Source organism: Pantherophis guttatus, chromosome 2 (assembly GCF_059756535.1).
Source record: "Pantherophis guttatus breed Tessera chromosome 2, ASM5975653v1, whole genome shotgun sequence".
NCBI lineage: Eukaryota > Metazoa > Chordata > Lepidosauria > Squamata > Colubridae > Pantherophis > Pantherophis guttatus.
The window spans coordinates 124,678,239-124,696,669 of record NC_142064.1 but is presented as its reverse complement, the minus strand read 5'-3'; the positions used below and the strand labels follow the sequence as shown (position 1 = coordinate 124,696,669).

The 18,431-nt window shown below is 37.0% G+C and overlaps 1 protein-coding gene and 1 long non-coding RNA gene across 9 annotated transcripts in view; one reads left to right on the top strand and one right to left on the bottom strand.

Moving 5' to 3' along the window:
• Positions 1–1,210, bottom strand: part of LOC148115309 (uncharacterized) — a 32,136-nt gene extending 30,926 nt beyond the window's left edge. Inside the window, exon 1 of the long non-coding RNA XR_015732376.1 lies at positions 1,124–1,210. This is a non-coding gene — a long non-coding RNA (uncharacterized LOC148115309). The remainder of the gene's footprint in view (positions 1–1,123) is intronic.
• The window catches only part of COL5A3 (collagen type V alpha 3 chain), a 146,376-nt gene that overhangs the window by 85,460 nt on the left and 42,485 nt on the right, over positions 1–18,431 (top strand). For all 8 annotated transcript variants that reach the window (XR_015732375.1, XR_015732374.1, XM_034419335.2 and 5 more), the window contains 7 exons: positions 1,328–1,381; positions 4,365–4,409; positions 4,863–4,916; positions 5,217–5,261; positions 5,621–5,674; positions 8,076–8,120; positions 9,023–9,076. Coding sequence is in view for 6 of the 8 variants with exons in the window: in XM_034419335.2 (XP_034275226.2) it covers positions 1,328–1,381; positions 4,365–4,409; positions 4,863–4,916; positions 5,217–5,261; positions 5,621–5,674; positions 8,076–8,120; positions 9,023–9,076 (351 nt within the window). In the remaining 2 variants the exon portion in view is untranslated. The remainder of the gene's footprint in view (positions 1–1,327; positions 1,382–4,364; positions 4,410–4,862; positions 4,917–5,216; positions 5,262–5,620; positions 5,675–8,075; positions 8,121–9,022; positions 9,077–18,431) is intronic.

Here is an 18,431-nt window from a genome sequence, read left to right as displayed (position 1 = left end):
AACAGTGGAAATGTGATGTGGCAATTGTGGCATATATAGGGTGGATTTTTTAAAAAAAACAATTAAGCATGGCAATTTAATTCATGAAGAAAAAAAAGATATAATTTAAATATTCCATGTTATAATGGAAAATTATATGTTTCCAAATATTACTAGGTATTAACTGGTTGCTATAACAATTAGCATAAATTAGCCTTCAATTAAATAGAATCTTCCTACAGCTATGTTTTGCTCGTATCATCCAATTCTTTTCCAGTACAAAACTATGTCTACTTAAAATCAAGACAATCAATTTTATAATGATGGGTTTCTCTTTTATTTTCAGTGTCCTTGAAAGGACATTTTTAAGTACTGTCATTTGTTCTGAAGATGAAGTTATGTTTGTTCCTTCAGCAATTTAAATCTTTTGCTGGATTTTCCATGTGACCAGAATACTTGAAATGTTAAAACTGATCTTTTCCTCCCTTTTATTTTAACTAAAGGAGAAATAAAAGAATATGGTGAAGAAAAATTAAAAATGCAGTAGATTGTAATAAGCCCACATGTTTTTGAAATATCCTAAAAACAATATACTTCCAAACTTTAGGCCTATGCTATGTATGTCTGGCTTTATATTTCTCATATTTATTTTTTCAGTGCAACAAAAAATACAGGAAAGAAATTATGTAATGGGTCTCAAGTTTCTGCCAGTATGTCTGTCCATTTTTCCATTATTAGGACCTAGAAAGAATCAAACAGGGCAAAAAATCAAACAGAAAATTTGAATTGAACAATGGATTATATGGGGGGATCTTTAATATATCCTTATGGGAGGGGCAGTTGGCCAGCAGCTTAGAATGTTGCCAGTTCCCAATTCTAAGCCTGATGTGGAAGTCTAACAATTACTGTGGAATAGAATGATAATAAATGTTAATGCTTTTTCTTCCATACTGAATCATGAACATTAGTTTTCCACAACTAATGGATTTGTGCAGTCTATATGCACATAGAAAAGAGGATTTGTTTGTTACAATAATAATACCATCCTACTTCTAATGATTCGCAGCCAAACTTTTAATCCTAGGAAATGTACTGCAAACAAACTCTAGCCCCCAATGAACAATTAGGAAGTAAGACACAATACCTTAGCATCACAGCACTGGTTTCCCAAAAGCTTTAGAAACTGGATCCTGACCTTCTCCAGATGTTTCATTCTTCAAGTCCCTGCCCTTTCTACCTTAGTAATTTTAGTCATTGTGTCACAGCTGTTGTTGTCTCTTCCATTATGACATATGTAAGTATGTATATGCACTGAATGTTGGCTGACTTCAGTGTTCTCTACCTTCAGGGTATTCCAGGTGAACCAGGCCCACCTGGGCAACAAGGAAACCCTGGATCTCACGTGTGTATTTTGTTTGAATGTACATGGGGAAGGCTGGGATGTAGAGGGCGGGGAATAAACATGAGCAGGTCATTTGCTGGTGAGTCTGTTAAAAAAACAACAGGGAGGAGAGTATTACATGCATTAGAAAGGTTTTTGTTACTTTAGTGAAATGTGTGAGTTAACCTTTTTTTCAATCAGCATTATATTGTTAATATTCTCCAATCTCTATGTGGGCTATTATTAACCCCAGGAGGACAATTCCCACTGGTGTCTAATTTGATTCTGACTGTGAAGTTTATTAGCAACTAGGTTCATAGAGTGAGGACAGGTATAATATAAAAACAGTTCAGAAAATATTAAAGTGCTAATTTCATCTGGCTGTGATAGGGATGCAGATCAGCACATTGAATATTCATGTTACTGGTTTCGTCTATATAAATGCAGGGTAAAGTGCACCTAGTTAATTTTAATTATGCCATCCAAATAGACCCATATTCCTGCATTTGATCATCAACCTTAACATGGAAACCTTAAAAAAAAACTGGAACATTAATAGAGAGGCTAGTGCTGTGCAGTTCTTTGAAGAGGTGCTTCACTTTCTTGATAATGGAAGTGAAACACTCCCTCAAAATTGCCTAAAGAAACAATATCGTTCACTTGCATCTAAGAACCAATGAGGTAGCCATGTTGTCTTCTCTTGCTGTCCTTCAGAACCCATTTCTGCCATCTCCTCCAGAGCTTATCCAATGGGAGAAGACTAAAAGAAGTCTTCTTCAAAAAAAAAACTGAAAGAAAAGGCTAAGGAGTTATCTCCTACTATCGTGGACTAAGTGCTTCTGAGCTACATACCTTCAGCAAATAATATAGGATTTCCTGCACCAAGAGCTGAAGGTGACTAGCTTAGAATGTCCTTGGTGTACAGATAGTCTTCAATTAATGTTGGCATTTAATAATTGGGATCAGCAACTCCATCGCTAAGCAACATGGTTGCAAAGCATGAACATTACACGACTGCACTAACTTAACAACAGCAGTTCCATCTCTAGACAAATCCCCCATCTTTATTAAACACAGTGTCACTTGTTATCTTTTGCAATTTCCTGCCAGTTTCCCCACTGATTTTGCTTATCAGAAGCCAGTGGTGAAGGTCTCAAGGAGTGATCATTTGACCACAGGATACTGCAACATCATAACTATGAACCAGGTACCAAATACCTGATGTGACTATGGGGGCACTATAACAGTTACAACTATAAGGAACCATTGTAAGACTCCTCATTCAGTGCCATCAGAACTGTGAAGGGTCACTGAATGAGGGCTGCCTGTATGCAAAAGGACTTCTGGATTGGCTAGGTTTGAGAGAATTTCAGGCAATCCTAAAGCATTTACTCTGGGTCACTTGCCAAAAACTTTGGTTAGCGGTTTAGAGGAAGCAAGCAGCATGTTCTCTGCAGCACTCATCAGAGGAGAATGTAGCAAGCTTTAGGTTCTTCAGAATGTTTAGCAAAAAATTTATATATATATATATATATATATATATATATATATATATATATATATATATGTAGGTCTTTGGTTATTCGGGTCTTCTGCCACGTAAAATTGGAAGTGTCTTGGCGACGTTTCGACGAAGTCTCATTCGTCATCTTCAGGCTGGTGTTCTCGGCTTCGTGCTTCCAGGAGCAATGTGAGATCGCAGCTGTCTCTTCCTTTTAACTGCTAGTGGGGGTGTGAGCTGATTGGGTGGGAACTTGGCTGTGTTCTGATTGGGTGGAGGTGTGTTCTGATTGGTTAGGGGCTTGGCTGTGCTCTGATTGGATGGGGGGTTGGTTGTGCTCTGATTGGCTGGGGGTGTGTGAGCTGCGTTGTTGTTGTTTGGCTTCGTGTTTGTGGCCGTGCGAGCTCTTCATGATGGGTGTCAGTCTGCTTCATGTATGGATTGGAGCTCGCACGGCCACAAACACGAAGCCAAACAACAACAACGCAGCTCACCAGCTCAAATCCCCCTGCAACTCAGACTAAACTGAGCACAACCAAGCCCCCACCTAAACAGAACACACCCCCAGCCAATCAGAGCACAACCAACCCCCCATCCAATCAGAGCACAGCCAAGCCCCTAACCAATCAGAACACACCTCCACCCAATCAGAACACAGCCAAGTTCCCACCCAATCAGCTCACACCCCCACTAGCAGTTAAAAGGAAGAGGCAGCTGCGATCTCACATTGCTCCTGGAAGCACGAAGCCGAGAACACCAGCCTGAAGATGACGAATGAGACTTCGTCGAAACGTCGCCAAGACACTTCCAATTTTACGTGGGAGAAGACCCGAATAACCAAAGACCTACATACAAACACCCCTTTCAGCTCCAATCCAGGAGCCCTCAAGCAGTCGCATTCATGACAAACCATTTTATACCAAATTTATATTTGCTGATAAAGAAATAAAGGGAGACTAGTATAGATCTATTTCAAGCTATTTAGCTCTCATCAGCTAGGCATACTCTTACTCGGATTCATACTTGGGCTGCCTGCATGTTAGGCAGTTGTATTAACCTCTTTATCAGCAAATATAAATAATATAAATATATAAATATAAATATAAATCTGGAGCAGGCATCCAACCCGGAAGACCTTCAGCCAATGCTGGGAGAGATGGCTAAAAGTAACTTTCTATTTTTTTCTACTGTAAATTGATTCAAGACACCCAAATTGCTATAGCAAAGTGAATTACATTGCCTTTGCAGCGAAAACTATTTCATCAGGGAAAGAAACTAATCAATGTGAATTTCTGTACAAAATATTTGGGAAGGGTGTGTGTGTGTTCCATTAAGAATTTATCCTTGTAGGGGAATAAATATATTTGAACTGAAAGGACATTTCCTGGATAGTCCCAGGGCTTTGAAAACATTAAGTAAGCCTTATCCCTACAAAATAATAATAATAAAAATTCTTCTTGTAAATTGTCACATTTCTCACTCTGTTTGGTTTTTCTCCCATAGGGCTTGCCTGGTCCTCAGGGCCCCATTGGACTTCCAGGAGAAAAGGTGAGTTGGAATTAGGGAATGTCTAGCTGAGGCGTAGAATCAGAACTAGGCTGAAAATCCCAATTTTCAAGGTAGCTATAGCAGCGGGCATCAGAATTCTACCACTGGGATCTAATGCAAAAGACTGCTGTGCACAGAATTTTGTTAAGCATCAATAATGCTCCAAGATTTCTTTATTTCAGCTGTGTAATATATGATGAGAGAGGATTACATTTTGTTGCTGATTTTATTTCTGTAGTTTGGAAGAAAATGCGCAACTTAAATCTGTTACAAATTCCTCAGAAATTTGCCAGTGGCTCTCCATCTATATTCCCGTTATGTCAGCATACACTTAGCCATGTATTTGATGGGGGAGATATGAGAACTGATAGGACTATGTCACTTAATCCATTGTCACAATTCAGATTGTCCCACCCAGCTTTCTGAATATCTCCCTGCACTTTTTTCTCACAGGGTCCACCAGGAAAACCGGGAATACCAGGACTGGCTGGAATGGATGGACCTCTGGTAAATGTCAACATTAATAAAATCTTCATGAACATGGTACTCAAAGATGAAACCCAGACACCTTCCTTCTTTTGCAGTAGCACTAGTATCTGAGGAGAGGTGAATGATGTAAACATATAGAGATCTACACTTGCAATATTACATTATGCCCAGAAAAAAACTTAGCTCCATGCCTTCTCTTTCTTTTCTATTGACCTAATATACTTTCCCAGGACACCGGTTTCATTGTGGTGTAGTACCTTTAAGCAAGCATTCATAATACAGTTACTTCACAACACTGTATCTTCTATTGCTTTTCAGGGTCATCCTGGAAGAGAAGGGCCAGCTGGAGAGAAAGGAACTCAGGTAAAAAGAAAAAAAAAAGCCTGCTTCTGAGAGGCAGAAGTAAAGCTTGCTATAGAGCATAGGTCTTCAAACTTGGCAGCTTTAAGACTTGTGGACTTCAACTCCCAGAATTCTCCAGCCAATTATGGGAGTTGAAGTCCACAAGTCTTAAAGCTGTCAAGTTTGAAGACCTCTGCTATAGAGGCATCTAAAGTCCATAATTTAGAAAAGGGAGGTTTTTTTCCCCCAGTCCTCCATCTTCTTCCCAAATGCAAAAAAATCCAAAACTTCAGAAACGGGGATTTAGGGTCTTTAAGATTGCAGCAAGGGTGGGGAGGGAGGCTGCCTGACAGACTTGTTTAAATGTCTTTCTCCTTCAGGGTCCATCTGGTGCAGCAGGACCAGTTGGTTACCCAGGTCCACGAGGAGTAAAGGTAAAGTGATACCACTTCTATCATTTTTCAAGAATGCACATTTCTACTGAAATTTCATCCCCTTTTCTTTCCCCCCCCCTCTCTTTTGTTAGAGCCTCCTTTTATTGCCAGTCTATTTTTTATTATTTATATATTTATGAAATCAACATACATAGCTACCCAACTGACGTGTGACCAGGGTGGGGTATATACTTAGAAACAGCAAATAACAACAACTACAAAAATACACTACAAGGTAGTAAAATATGTTGCACCTGAGGCTATGTGAAACAAAAACAAAAACAATCAAGATGGGTACAAAATCTTCCTATTCTGTCCCAGGGAAGAAAAACAGGTATTTGTAAAGTATCTGAAAAGAAGATAGGGCCAGAGCCACCTGGATCTCAAGGAGACGGTGTTCCATAGGCATAGTGACAGAGAAAGGATGTCTCCTCAATCCTGCTAGATGACACTAGTTAGGTGAGGGGACCTGGAGCTCCATTGGATTTAGAGCCCTGACACATACTCCATTCAGTCAGATATTATCAGACAGGAAAAAGTAATTGGAGACAGACAGTTCCACAATCAGACTCTGTTTCACTGAGAACTGTATAAACAGCAACCAGAATCTTGAAATTGTACTTGGAACCCTACTGGTTACCAACACAGCTTGCAAATACTATACAAGTAGTCCTTGATTTACGACCACAATTGACCCCCCAAATTTCTGTTGTTAAGTGAAGCATTTGTTGAGTGAATTTTGCCCCATTTTATGACCTTTCTTGCCTCAATTGTTAAGTGAATCACTGCAGTTGATAGGTTAGTAACACAGTTGTTAAGTGAATCTGGCTTCCCCATTGACTTTGCTTGTCAGAAGGTCACAAAAGGTGATCACATGACCTTGGAACACAGCAGCAGTCATAAATATGCACTAGTTGCCAAGCATCTGAATTTTGATCACGTGACCATGGGGATGCTGGAAACGTCGCAACTAAAAAATGGTTGTAAGTCACCTTTTTTCAGTGCCGTTGTAACTTTGAATAGTCACTAAATGAACTGTTGTAAGTCAAGGGCTACCTGTACTTGCAGTGTTAATGGATGCACTGAGATGTGCCCATAACTACTCATGCATTTGCGTTCTTTGAGTCAACTTCAAGGGCAGCTGCATGTAGATGTATTGCAACAATTCATACATGAGATGACTAAAATGCACAAGATGAATTTATGCAAAGACCCTCCAAGCCATGGTTGCTACCTGCTCTTAACATAAATGTCTAGGGAGATTCTCAGTCATCCAGGTCATAGGTGTTCCAAAGGTGCTTTTTTCCAGATATTTCACTTCTCATCTAAGAAGCTTGATCTGATGAAGCTTCTTGAATGAGAAACAAAATGTCTTCAAGGAAAAACAAAGTCCAGTTGCCTTTTGAGAAAAGGACCTTTGGCATGCTCTTAATATACCAGCCTGAGTCTAGGAGAACCCCGCCCCCCACATAACTGAACAAGAACTCTGTTTGAGCTAGTGCAATCCCATCCAGAGGGATGCGGTGGCTCAGTGGCTAAGATGCTGAGCTCATTGATCGAAAGGTTGGCAGTTCAGCGGTTTGAATCCCTAGTGCCACGTAAGGGTGTGAGCTCCTGTTACTTGTCCCAGCTTCTGCCAACCTAGCAGTTTGAAAGCACGTAAAAAATGCAAGTAGAAAAATAGGGACCACCTTTGATGGGAAGGTAACAGTGTTCCGTGTGCCTTTGGCATTTAGTCATGTCGGCCACATGACCACGGAGACGTCTGCAGTCAGCACTGTCTCTTTGGCTTTGAAACGGAGATGAACACCGCCCCCTAGAGTCAGGAACGACTAGCACATATGTGCGAGGGGAACCTTTACCTTTAATCCCATCCAGAACCAAAGGTGGAAACTCTTATGATTAAGGTAAAATCCACAGTCACTTGGGCTGGCTAAGGTTTGTTTTGAGTCTGTTCTCCTCCATCCAGACCTCCCCAGCTTCCAGATATTGAGACAGAAATTCAGTGGCACTGCTTGGCCAGCCAAGAGTTGAGATGTGTAATGATATTCAACCCTATGCCAATGAATGATTTCAGTGAACAACCTCAGGCAGAGGCTAAGCCGAGGCAGGAAGGTCAACAGGAGGTGTGCTAAAAGTCAGATGATGGCTGCGGTCATGCAATCAAAGCTTGCCCTGTCCTGAAGTCTTTGTTCAATGCTTTTGTTCAGGGCAAAGAACTGGACTGCCAACCTTCAGAATTTGGTAGTCATTGCTCAGATCTACCTTGGTATCTTTCTGTGTGATGCCATTCACAGCTTGTAGCTTTCTGCCTGTAATCATGGCTTCTATACCAAAGTGAATGTTTAAAGATGGTTTTTATATATAAAAAAAATACTATCATTGTTTTCCTTTTCCATAGGGGGCATTTGGAATAAGGGGCCTGAAAGGCAGCAAAGGTGAGAAGGTAAGTCTCTGAAGAGAGTACAAGGCAATATCAGAGAAAGAGTTCCACAGATTTCATCAAATTTAAGAGAGCTTTTCACTGCTCTTGCTTTCTCTGTGTTGCTAATGTGCTATTCTAGAACAGATCACGGACATTTATCAGGAGTAAGTGGAATAAGTATTATTTTTTTGACCTTCTTCCAATGCAGTAATTATTTGATGTGTGCTTGATACGAGTGTTGAGGTTCCATCTGGGTATAAACCCTTGAAAAGTAGTACTTTTGGATTTTTATGTTAGTTTCCAGATTGCAACAAATTAGATTGTACCTTTGGGTAATACAGTAACTTTGCTAGGATCAATTCACACACACACCAAAAAAACAAAAATCAAAACCTTGCAAAGGAGCAGGAAAATGTTTTGGTTGTCATCTAGAGGTAGCCTGGAAAATATTTTATAGCAGTTAAAAAATTGTCCATATCTGAAATTCATCCAAATTTTAGAATCTCCTTTCCTAATATAAATCAATATGTTCATATTTGGTTTTTGAAAAATTTCTTTTCAGTATTATCTTTGAAATTCTGACTAACAAATTATTTCTTCATAGTTTAAAATCTTTATATTCAGAGAGTAAGCAATAACGGACAAGGTTGACAGTCAGGTAGGAGAATATAATTTCAGGTTCAGGCAGAGACATTTTAAATAGCAAGTCTACTAGCCAAGTATTCCTGTCTTTAGAAATATATATGTTCTCTTTCTTTGGGGTGTGTGTGTGTGTGATAAGAACAAAAATTACAACTGTAGATTCGAAGTAAAATGAATTTTGCACACCATTAAAACCATATGATTCTTTCTTTGTATTTCAGCATTAAAATAAGATTGACATTTTTATTATTCTCATGTTTTGACCTTTTATGGGTTCCTAGGGTGAAGATGGATTCCCTGGCTTCAAAGGTGATATGGGGCCAAAAGGCGATTGGGTGAGCAATATTCCCAGTATGAAATATGTGTGGAGGCTTTTAAAAGAAGGCATGAACCACCACTGAGGCTTTAGAAATTCATTCCTTACTGTTAGCATTTGTAGTAGATTTTATTAACAGTTTTAAATAGAAGATAAAACATTATAAAGAAAAAGGAAAATGACAAAAGTACAAAAGTACAAAAAGAAAAGATATAAACCTCCCAGTTCCTTTGCAGCAAATACAAGTATGATTACATAATTATCCCTTCCTCTACATATATAAAAAGAAAAGTTCTCTTTTTAATATAACATAGTTATTTTCTAATCATAAAAATCATAAATCATTTTTTCTGTCTGTAAGTCTGTAAGGGGTTTCCAGTCAGCCATAAATATAGATATTTTCTTTTCTCTAAACAAAAAAGTTAATTTAGGTATCTCTGCAGGTTCCACCATCTTCATCAACCATTCCTATGTTGTGGGTAGTGTCAGATCTTTCCACTTTTGAGCATATAATAATCTTGTTGCATTTGTCATATATAAAAACCAAATTTATATGACTTTTTTTCTAGTTACCTGTCCATTAATCTCAAAGACAAGCATCTGGTTGCAATGTTACTTTACTCTTTAAAATTTCTGAATTAATATATGTAGTGTGTGTGTGTGTGTGTGTGTGTGTGTGTGTGTGTGTAGTATTGTGCTGTGCTGTGCTATGCTATGCTATGCTATGCTATGCTATGCTATGCTATGCTATGCTATGCTATGCTATTTTTACATGTTCACCATAAAATGTCCCTGCTTCATGATATTCTCATTTCCAACAAAGATTCAAAATAGCTTTATACACTCTAGACAATTTCTCTGGTGACAAATATCAATGAGACATGATTTTATAAAAAATCCTTTTTAAGATTAGAACACAGTGTAAATTTCAATCCCAGCATAACTCCCCTTGTATTAACGGCAGTAAAACTCCCTATTTTCAGTAGCATAATTTTTTGTGGAAAAGTAAGTGCATTAAACATGCAAGCATTAGGGTACCAATTTTACTTTTTAATGCTTATTTGGCAGCCACATCCCTCAAAATAAAATGGGTCATATGCCCATAACCCTCTTGGTCTTGAGACTAAACATTTTTCTAAAAGGAAAAAAAATGAAGTCTGCACTTATTTTAAAAAGTTGTCAATGCCATTTTTAGTACAAGGACAGTCTTTCTATATTCAAGTAGGAGGAGGATTGCCTTGCTGAGATCAGATAATAACATAACAAATGATGTTAAGTGATAAAATAAATGTTATGTGATAAAATGATGAAATAACAAATCCTACTGTTAACTTTCCAAGTACTGAGAGGCACAAAGGGATTAGGCCAGTTCATGTCATGTTTTTCAGGGCACAGAAGACTTGCCAAAGGTTGGTTTGGGGTGAGGAGGTTAAGATTCAGAGAAGAATTTTTCATTCCAATTTTAGAAATCCAGAAAGGATTTTTCTTTGGGGAGAAATTTTGTAAAACAGGACAGGGATTCTCCATCTCTGTGTTAGATACTGTTGCAATATTTTAGGATCAGACTCAATAATATTATTATGAGTTAAAGGTTTAAATATATATCCTTTTATTTACAATAGGCATTCTATATTCACTGAATATTCACAGATAGAAGCAAGGAAAAAGGGGAAGGTAGCTCCTTATATATACAATGGGTGGAGCTATAAGTGGGAGTGGTGAGTCATGAATACATTAAGAATTAAAGAATAAGTTAACCCCTGATATCCTATATATATACTATTTACACATTAGAGAATGAGGCATTTACATCTAACAAATCCCCCTCTAAATGCCGATTAGTTGTACAACACCAATTACATTCAGATTCGGAACAATACAATACATGTAGCTTGGAAGTTAAATATTTGTGCTGTTTAGAAGGTAAAGGCTTTGTCAATATGTCAGCCACTTGTTCTGAAGTATCACAATGTACTGCTTTTATAAATCCGTCCTGAGACAATTGTCTCACATGTTTAAACTTTATATCTATGTGTCTGGACCTTTGTCCAATAGCATCGGATCTAGATATTTCAATAGCTGCTTTGTTGTCCTCATTCATAACAAAAGGTAGAGTAGGTTTTTTCCAAACATCTGAAATTAAATCATTAAACCATACAAGGTTATTTGCAGCTTTGGATAAACAAACGTATTCTGCTTCAGTTGTTGAAGTGGCTACTAGTTCTTGTTTACCGGTATACCAGTAAACTGGACAGTCATTTAAGAAAAAAATATAACCTGATGTACTTTTTCTGCAAGATGTGTCTCCGGCCCAATCCGCATCTGCGTAACATACAAGTCTTGGTTCCATGCTATCACTAGGTTCTAATATTAGACAAAAATCTAATGTGCTTTTCAGATATCTTAAAATTCTTTTGACAGCTTCCCAGTGATACATTGTTGGTTTGCTGACATATCTGGATAGCAAATTAAGTGGTAAGGCTATATCTGGCCTAGTCCAATTAGATATATAAAGAAGTGAACCTATGATTGATCTATAAAATGTGTTATCCTTAAATTCAGGAGATGATTCATCATTATTTCTGAGAAAATCAGTTTGCATAGGAGTATCACAGGGTTTAGCATTGATTAAATTACATTTGTTTAAAAGTTCCATAATCTTATCTTTTTGAGTAAGTTTGAATCCTTTTTTAGTTTTGTTAATTTGTACACCAAGATATTTGTTCACTTTACCTAATGATTTCAGTGAGAAATGTTCATTTAATTTGTTTACAAAAATTTCTCTTCTTTCTTTGTGTTTTCCAATATATAAAATGTCATCTACGTAAATTAATACAAATTCAATATGATCATTACTTTTTTTGACAAAAAAACAGTTATCAGCAGAGGTAGCATTAAAATCCATGGTCTTGAGTACCTTTACTAGACAATCATACCATCTTTTACCGGATTGTTTTAATCCATATAAACTTTTGTTTAACAACCAAATTTCATTTTTGTTGGTGTATTGACTGTGAGGGGCCCTTACATATATTTCTTTGTCTAGCTTTGCGTGTAGGTACGCAGTCTGTATGTCATATTGAAATACATCAAGATTGAGTGCTGATGCTACCACAAGAGCTGTTTTGACACTCTCTGTCCTTACAGTGGGGGAATATGTGTCAGTATAGTCCTCTGGATATTTTTGTGCATAACCTTGAGCAACTAATCTAGCTTTGTATAAGGTATTACCTTCTTCTAAGTTTTTAATTTTATATATCCACCTGGTACCAATAATTGTTTTGTCCTTAGGTGCAGTTGCAGGTGTAAATACATTTAATCCTTGCAAACTTTCCATTTCTTTTTTCATGGCTAGTTCCCATTTTTCCTTTTCTTCACGAGGAAGTTTTAGTACTTCTTCGTATGTATTAGGTGTTACTGGTTCGCCATCCATATGCATTACGTAATCTTTATATTTATTTGGCATCTTATTCCTGTTGTTCCTAATAATTCTTTCAGGTTTGCTGTTGTTATCATGCATATATCTTGCCTCCTTTTTTGTTAGTGTATCAGTCTTTATTTTGTGTTGGCTATTTGTCCAGGTTTTTGTTTTATTGATATTTTGTTTATCTACAGTCCCTTCCTCATGATATTTTGTTTCTTTGTGTTTATTTGGAAATATTTCATTAAGATGTAATTTAGACCAGTTGGCCTGTTCATGGAACACGGCTGTTCTGGAAACTATAAATTTATTGTTGCTATCAATGAATCTATATCCTTTAGTACCAGTTTCATATCCCATGAATCTAAGTCTTCTGGATACATTTTCTCCCTTTCTTCTCAACTGTTTAGGTATGTGTACGTCTGCAGTGACTCCAAAAATGTGCATATGTGCCAATTTTGGTTTTCTATTATACATCACTTCGTATGGTGTTTTATTTATAATACTGGACCATGTCCTATTTTGTGTGTAATTTGAGTAATGTAAGGCTTCTGACCAAAATTGTTTGCTTAAGCCGGCATCCTCTAATGTACATCTAATCATGGTTTGTAACGTGGAATTTTTCCTTTCTGCAATTCCGTTTTGGAACGCAGAAAATGGACTGGACGTATAATGTAGCATTCCCCTATCTTTTAACCATTGGGAGAATTCTTTGGACATGAATTCACATCCCCTATCTGTCATAATTTGTTTTATTCTGATATTATGTTGTGTTTCTATGCGTTTATAAAATTCCTTAAATTTTTGAAATGTTTCATCCTTATGTTTTAACGTGTAAACAAAACCATAACGACTGTAATCATCTACTATTGTCAGAAAATAACGTTTCCTATATGTGATTGATGGAGTTAGTGGGCCTACTAGGTCCATGTGTACTAAGTCAAAAATTTTGTTAGTTGATCTAGTAGATTTTTTTGGTCTGGGACTAGTTCTCAGTTTTGTAGATTTACATACTGAGCATTCCAAATAGTTTTCACAATTTTTTATTTTGACACCTTCTGCGTGTTCAGTCATTTTTTGTACTACAGGAAAGCTAGCATGTCCTAACTTCCTATGTAAGATGTGAGCACACTCATCATGGATTGGTTTACCTATTTTTGGTTTTTCTATATTGCGTGTCTCAGTATGATCATGAGATATTTTACATTCATCATTGTCACTGTTGCTAACATTTCCATTATCTACTTCTACACAGTCTTCTACATTTGAATCAATGTTATGCAACCACTCTTCCTTTGTTATTAGGTAAGGTAGGCCTCCTTTAATCATTACAGTACCTATATTATTTTTATTTTTCTCCAAAGTCGCTTTTCCCTTTGAGAAAGTTATATTAATGTCAGAGTCTCTACTTAGTTTTATGGCACTTAATATGTTATGAGGTATTTCAGGTATTAACAATACCCCCTCTATTTTTCCTAGTCCAGGCAAAGTTACATTCCCTCTGCCTAATACTTGAACCTTTTCTTGGTTAGCTACCTTTATTACAAATTTATCTTCTGTAAAAGAAGACAATATATTTTTGTTATTAGTGGTGTGATTTGTTGCTCCAGAATCAATAAGCCAATTATTGTTCTCATTTTGTTGTAGTTTTGTGTTGTCTTGTTTATTTAGTCCATTCAGTGAACCAGATTTTCTATCTCTTGAATTTTCTCTGCCCCCTCTATTTTCTCTATAATTTGGTGGGCTTCTATACATATGTCTATCTATGGAAGACTGTCTATAATTGTGTCTGTTCATGTGTTCTGATCTATGTTTTTCTCTTGAGAATCTGGGGCAATCTCTTCTATTGTGTTCCTTGGATCCACAATTATGGCATCTATATGTTTCATTATATTTTTCTTGGAAAGCTATTTTCCTAAAAGGTTTGTGTTCTGTGTGATTGCTAGAACGATTTTTTCTTGAATTATCTTCTGCTATCAATTTGTTGGATAGATTTTCTATGGATAAATATCCTAGGTTAATAGTGTCTAAATGTGACATAAAATTGTCCCATGATGAATCAAGTGAGTTGATAATAACACTTTTCATTGTTTGGTCTGAAATCACTTCCCCCCTTAAATGCAGTTCAGCCCTTATTTTGTTTAAAGATATTAAATGCTCACTTATAGAAACCCCTGGTTTTACTCTAGATGAAAAGAAATCCTTAGACATTCTTGCGGTAGTAGCTACACTGTCGCTGTGAAACAAACTAAACATACATTAAATAATTTCTGAAACAGTCAGATTTGGTTTGATGCTATAATACATTGCAGGAGACACACTAGCTATTATTAAGAAAAAAGCTCTATGGTGTAAACAGTCTATTTTTAAAGTCCAAGGTCTTCTTGGGGGACTAGTGATAAAGAATAGCAAGTTCTCTTTCATAAAAATAACCTGGAGCTGCTGGTACCATTCTTGCAAATTAATACCATCAACCCTTAGCTTTGGGAAGTCATTGGGTAAATTTCCTACATTATTTTGTTCGTTACTTACAACCTGAGGCAGTCCGTGGTCTCGTAAGTGCAGGAAATTGCAAAACGGCGTGGGGATGTCTGCAATGAGTCTGCGCGGTTCTCTCATTATTTCAAATCTTCCCGGATCATCTGCGTGGCTTCGCGCATGCGCGTTGTTCATTTCTTCTTTGACGCCGTCGTGAAAGGTTCTCTCCATCGTGGCTCGCTCGTTCTGCTCCTCTTCAGACGAGTCGGTCTCTGGCTCGGTCTTTGGAGTCCTGGTGACGGCGGCTGCTCTTCTCCTTCTTTTGTGAGCGTTGTCGCTTGTTTCGGTCTTAGGTGTAGGGCGGAATCGGCAAGGCTCTCTGGGTTCTGGTGTCGTCGCTCTCGAAGTTAGGGTGGAGGCGTGCAGGTCCCGAGGCATCGGTTTGCTCGCTTGCTTCTTTGGTGACTCTTTTGTAATTTTTAGTTTTGGCCCAAATGCAGCAAAAAGCGTTTTCATCGCTGATTTTATTTGGGACTTTGTTGAGTCATCTTCACTTTCTGATTCTGACTCTTCCGAGGATTTTGAATCTTCCTTTTCATTTTCGTTGTCTGATAACGTATTTCGCGCCAGAAATTTTGAACTGAGCATTTTGATTGGCTCTGCTTCGCTCACCTTGGAGGCCTGTTGAAACCAAGATGGCTGCCATTCAAAATTTCGCGCGGGATCACATTTCTTCTTCTTTTTAACGATCTTTTCTGTAGTCATATTACTCACTATTTTTGGTTCTTTAGACTTCTCATTAGTGATGATTTTTTCTCTCGCTGCTCCGCTGTTCTTCAGCATTTCTTGGAGGTTCACGATGAGGTTTTCATCATTCTTTTGGCTTTTTAATAGTTTTAATATTTCTGACCTGAGTTCGTTATTCTCTATTTCTATTTCCTTCTGGTCATCATTTTCATCTGTATGGGTTCCTTTTCTTTTTGTCGTTTCTTTGTTTTTTATAGCGTTTTTGATTTTTGTGTTGATTTTTAGTAGCTTCAATAGTTCTGATCCGAGAGGACTGCTTTTCAATTCGTTTTCCTTTTGTTCATCAATTCCATCTATTATTTCTTCATCTTCAGTGGTGTATTCTTCGGATTCTCTTGAGATTGCGTTTGTCGATTCGTTGATTATTTCTTGTTCTGTTTCCATTTCTTTGCTGTAGGCCCTGGTGTTGGGTCTATCTTTTTTGGACATTTTTAAGTTTTTTCTTTTATTGAGTCAATTAACCATCCTCTGCTACCAGATTGTTGCAATATTTTAGGATCAGACTCAATAATATTATTATGAGTTAAAGGTTTAAATATATATCCTTTTATTTACAATAGGCATTCTATATTCACTGAATATTCACAGATAGAAGCAAGGAAAAAGGGGAAGGTAGCTCCTTATATATACAATGGGTGGAGCTATAAGTGGGAGTGGTGAGTCATGAATACATTAAGAATTAAAGAATAAGTTAACCCCTGATATCCTATATATATACTATTTACACATTAGAGAATGAGGCATTTACATCTAACAGATACTATGATCTCTGTGAATCCCAAAATGTTTTGCCTGGGATGCATTGGGATGTTGTCATCCTAGAATGTAATGCTTGATACATTTTTATTAGTTGCATCTCAGGTTTGTTGCTGTGTCAATTATGGTACTCCTTACTCACTTTAAATATAAGTTTAAGAATCTTAAAGGTTTTTTTTTTCTTTTCAAATAAAAAGCAAAATGGTGGTTAGAACTTTGATTTTGTAAAGTTATAAATGGACTGTGATTTAGATGGAACTGAAATAAAATTTTGGAATTAATTACAATCCTTCCCATGGGAAAATAGCAATAGCACTTAGACTTATATACCGCTTCACAGTGCTTTACAGCCCTCTCCAAGCAGTTTACAGAGTGAGCCTATTGCCCCCAACAATCTGGGTCCTCATTTTACCCACCTCGGAACGATGAAAGGCTGAGTTAACCTTGAACCTGGTGAGATTCGATCTGCCAAACTGCTGGCAAATGGTGATCAGCAGAAGTAGCCTGCAGTACTGCACTCTAACCACTGCGCCACGGTGGCAAACAAAATGCTTTTGTTTTGAATTCTTTAAAAATATCATAGGATGAGACTTTGAAGGTTAGATACTAAAGGGAGCCAGAGGGAACTGAAGATTATAGTACAATTAAAGCAGAAAAACACTTAAATTTGACTTACTAATGCAGCATGGAGCAATAGTTTAATATTAGAGGATATCTGTGAATAATGGACTAAAAATGCAATTTTAAGACTCTCTGCCAATTATAGATAGTTAAGATTGTGTTTAAAAGATTATGTGGAAGATGAACCTATTTAACCAGAGAAGACTGAGACTGATCTGAAGGTGGATTTAAAAATGACAGGTTACACGAATGATATGGAAAAAGATGCTACACAGGATATACAAATGCAATTGGTTGATGTCTTAATAATTAAGAGGCAAATACAAAGAACAAATCAAAAGAATGACCTGCATAACTTTTCCATATTGAATTCACAAAGGAGATTTGTTAAAGCTTTGAAAAATTTTATGAGACGAGACAAAGAAAAAAGTGGCAAGAAATCAAACCTGAGGATATCATTAAGGGATTAAATACTAAGATTGTTAAAAGTAAAAGGCAAGAATATTAAAGGTTTCTTTGATCAAAATAGATATGTTGTTATCTCTGGTAACCCTGAATGGACTTTTGCTGATCAGGATTGAACAATGAGGCTTTAAGGATATGTTATTATAAATGAGATGAGATATGGGAAAAAGAGATCTTTCTTTGTTTTCACAGAGACAGTGATGAGTTACTAAAATTGTTCATACTCATTGGGATGAAGGTGGCAGTTGTTTATATATTTGTTTTCTTTACTATATTCTATTTCTGCTTACTTTCCTATTTTTTCTTTCCATTTTGTTTTCTTAATTTGTATTAATTTTATACTTTTTAATTGTAATACTTAATAAAATAGCTGCATAAAAAGGAAGAAAAATTGATGGGTGGGTAAAGGGTCATTCACAATATTCCCATTGATTGATGTTTCCTTGCCAATGGCTTGTGTGACTAAATTCCTTCTATATAGCCTTGTTCATGTTCATTACCATGCATTGGCTGAACTTTCCTGTAAAGTATCTCTTTTTTTCTCTGAAACCTGTGTACACACACACACTACACTACATTACACTACACTACACTACACTACACTACACTACACTACACTATACACACACACACACACACACAAATCCCAGACTTCCTGTGATTCATTTCCCTCTCTCCCCATCTGAAATGATGGATAAAATTATGATTTATGATAAGTGCAGCTTATTTTAGTGTCAATAGCTGATATATACACTCCATTGTATCATTCTCAGAAATGATGGCAGTCACAATACATGAGTGTCTCTGAAGTACTGAGAACATGCTT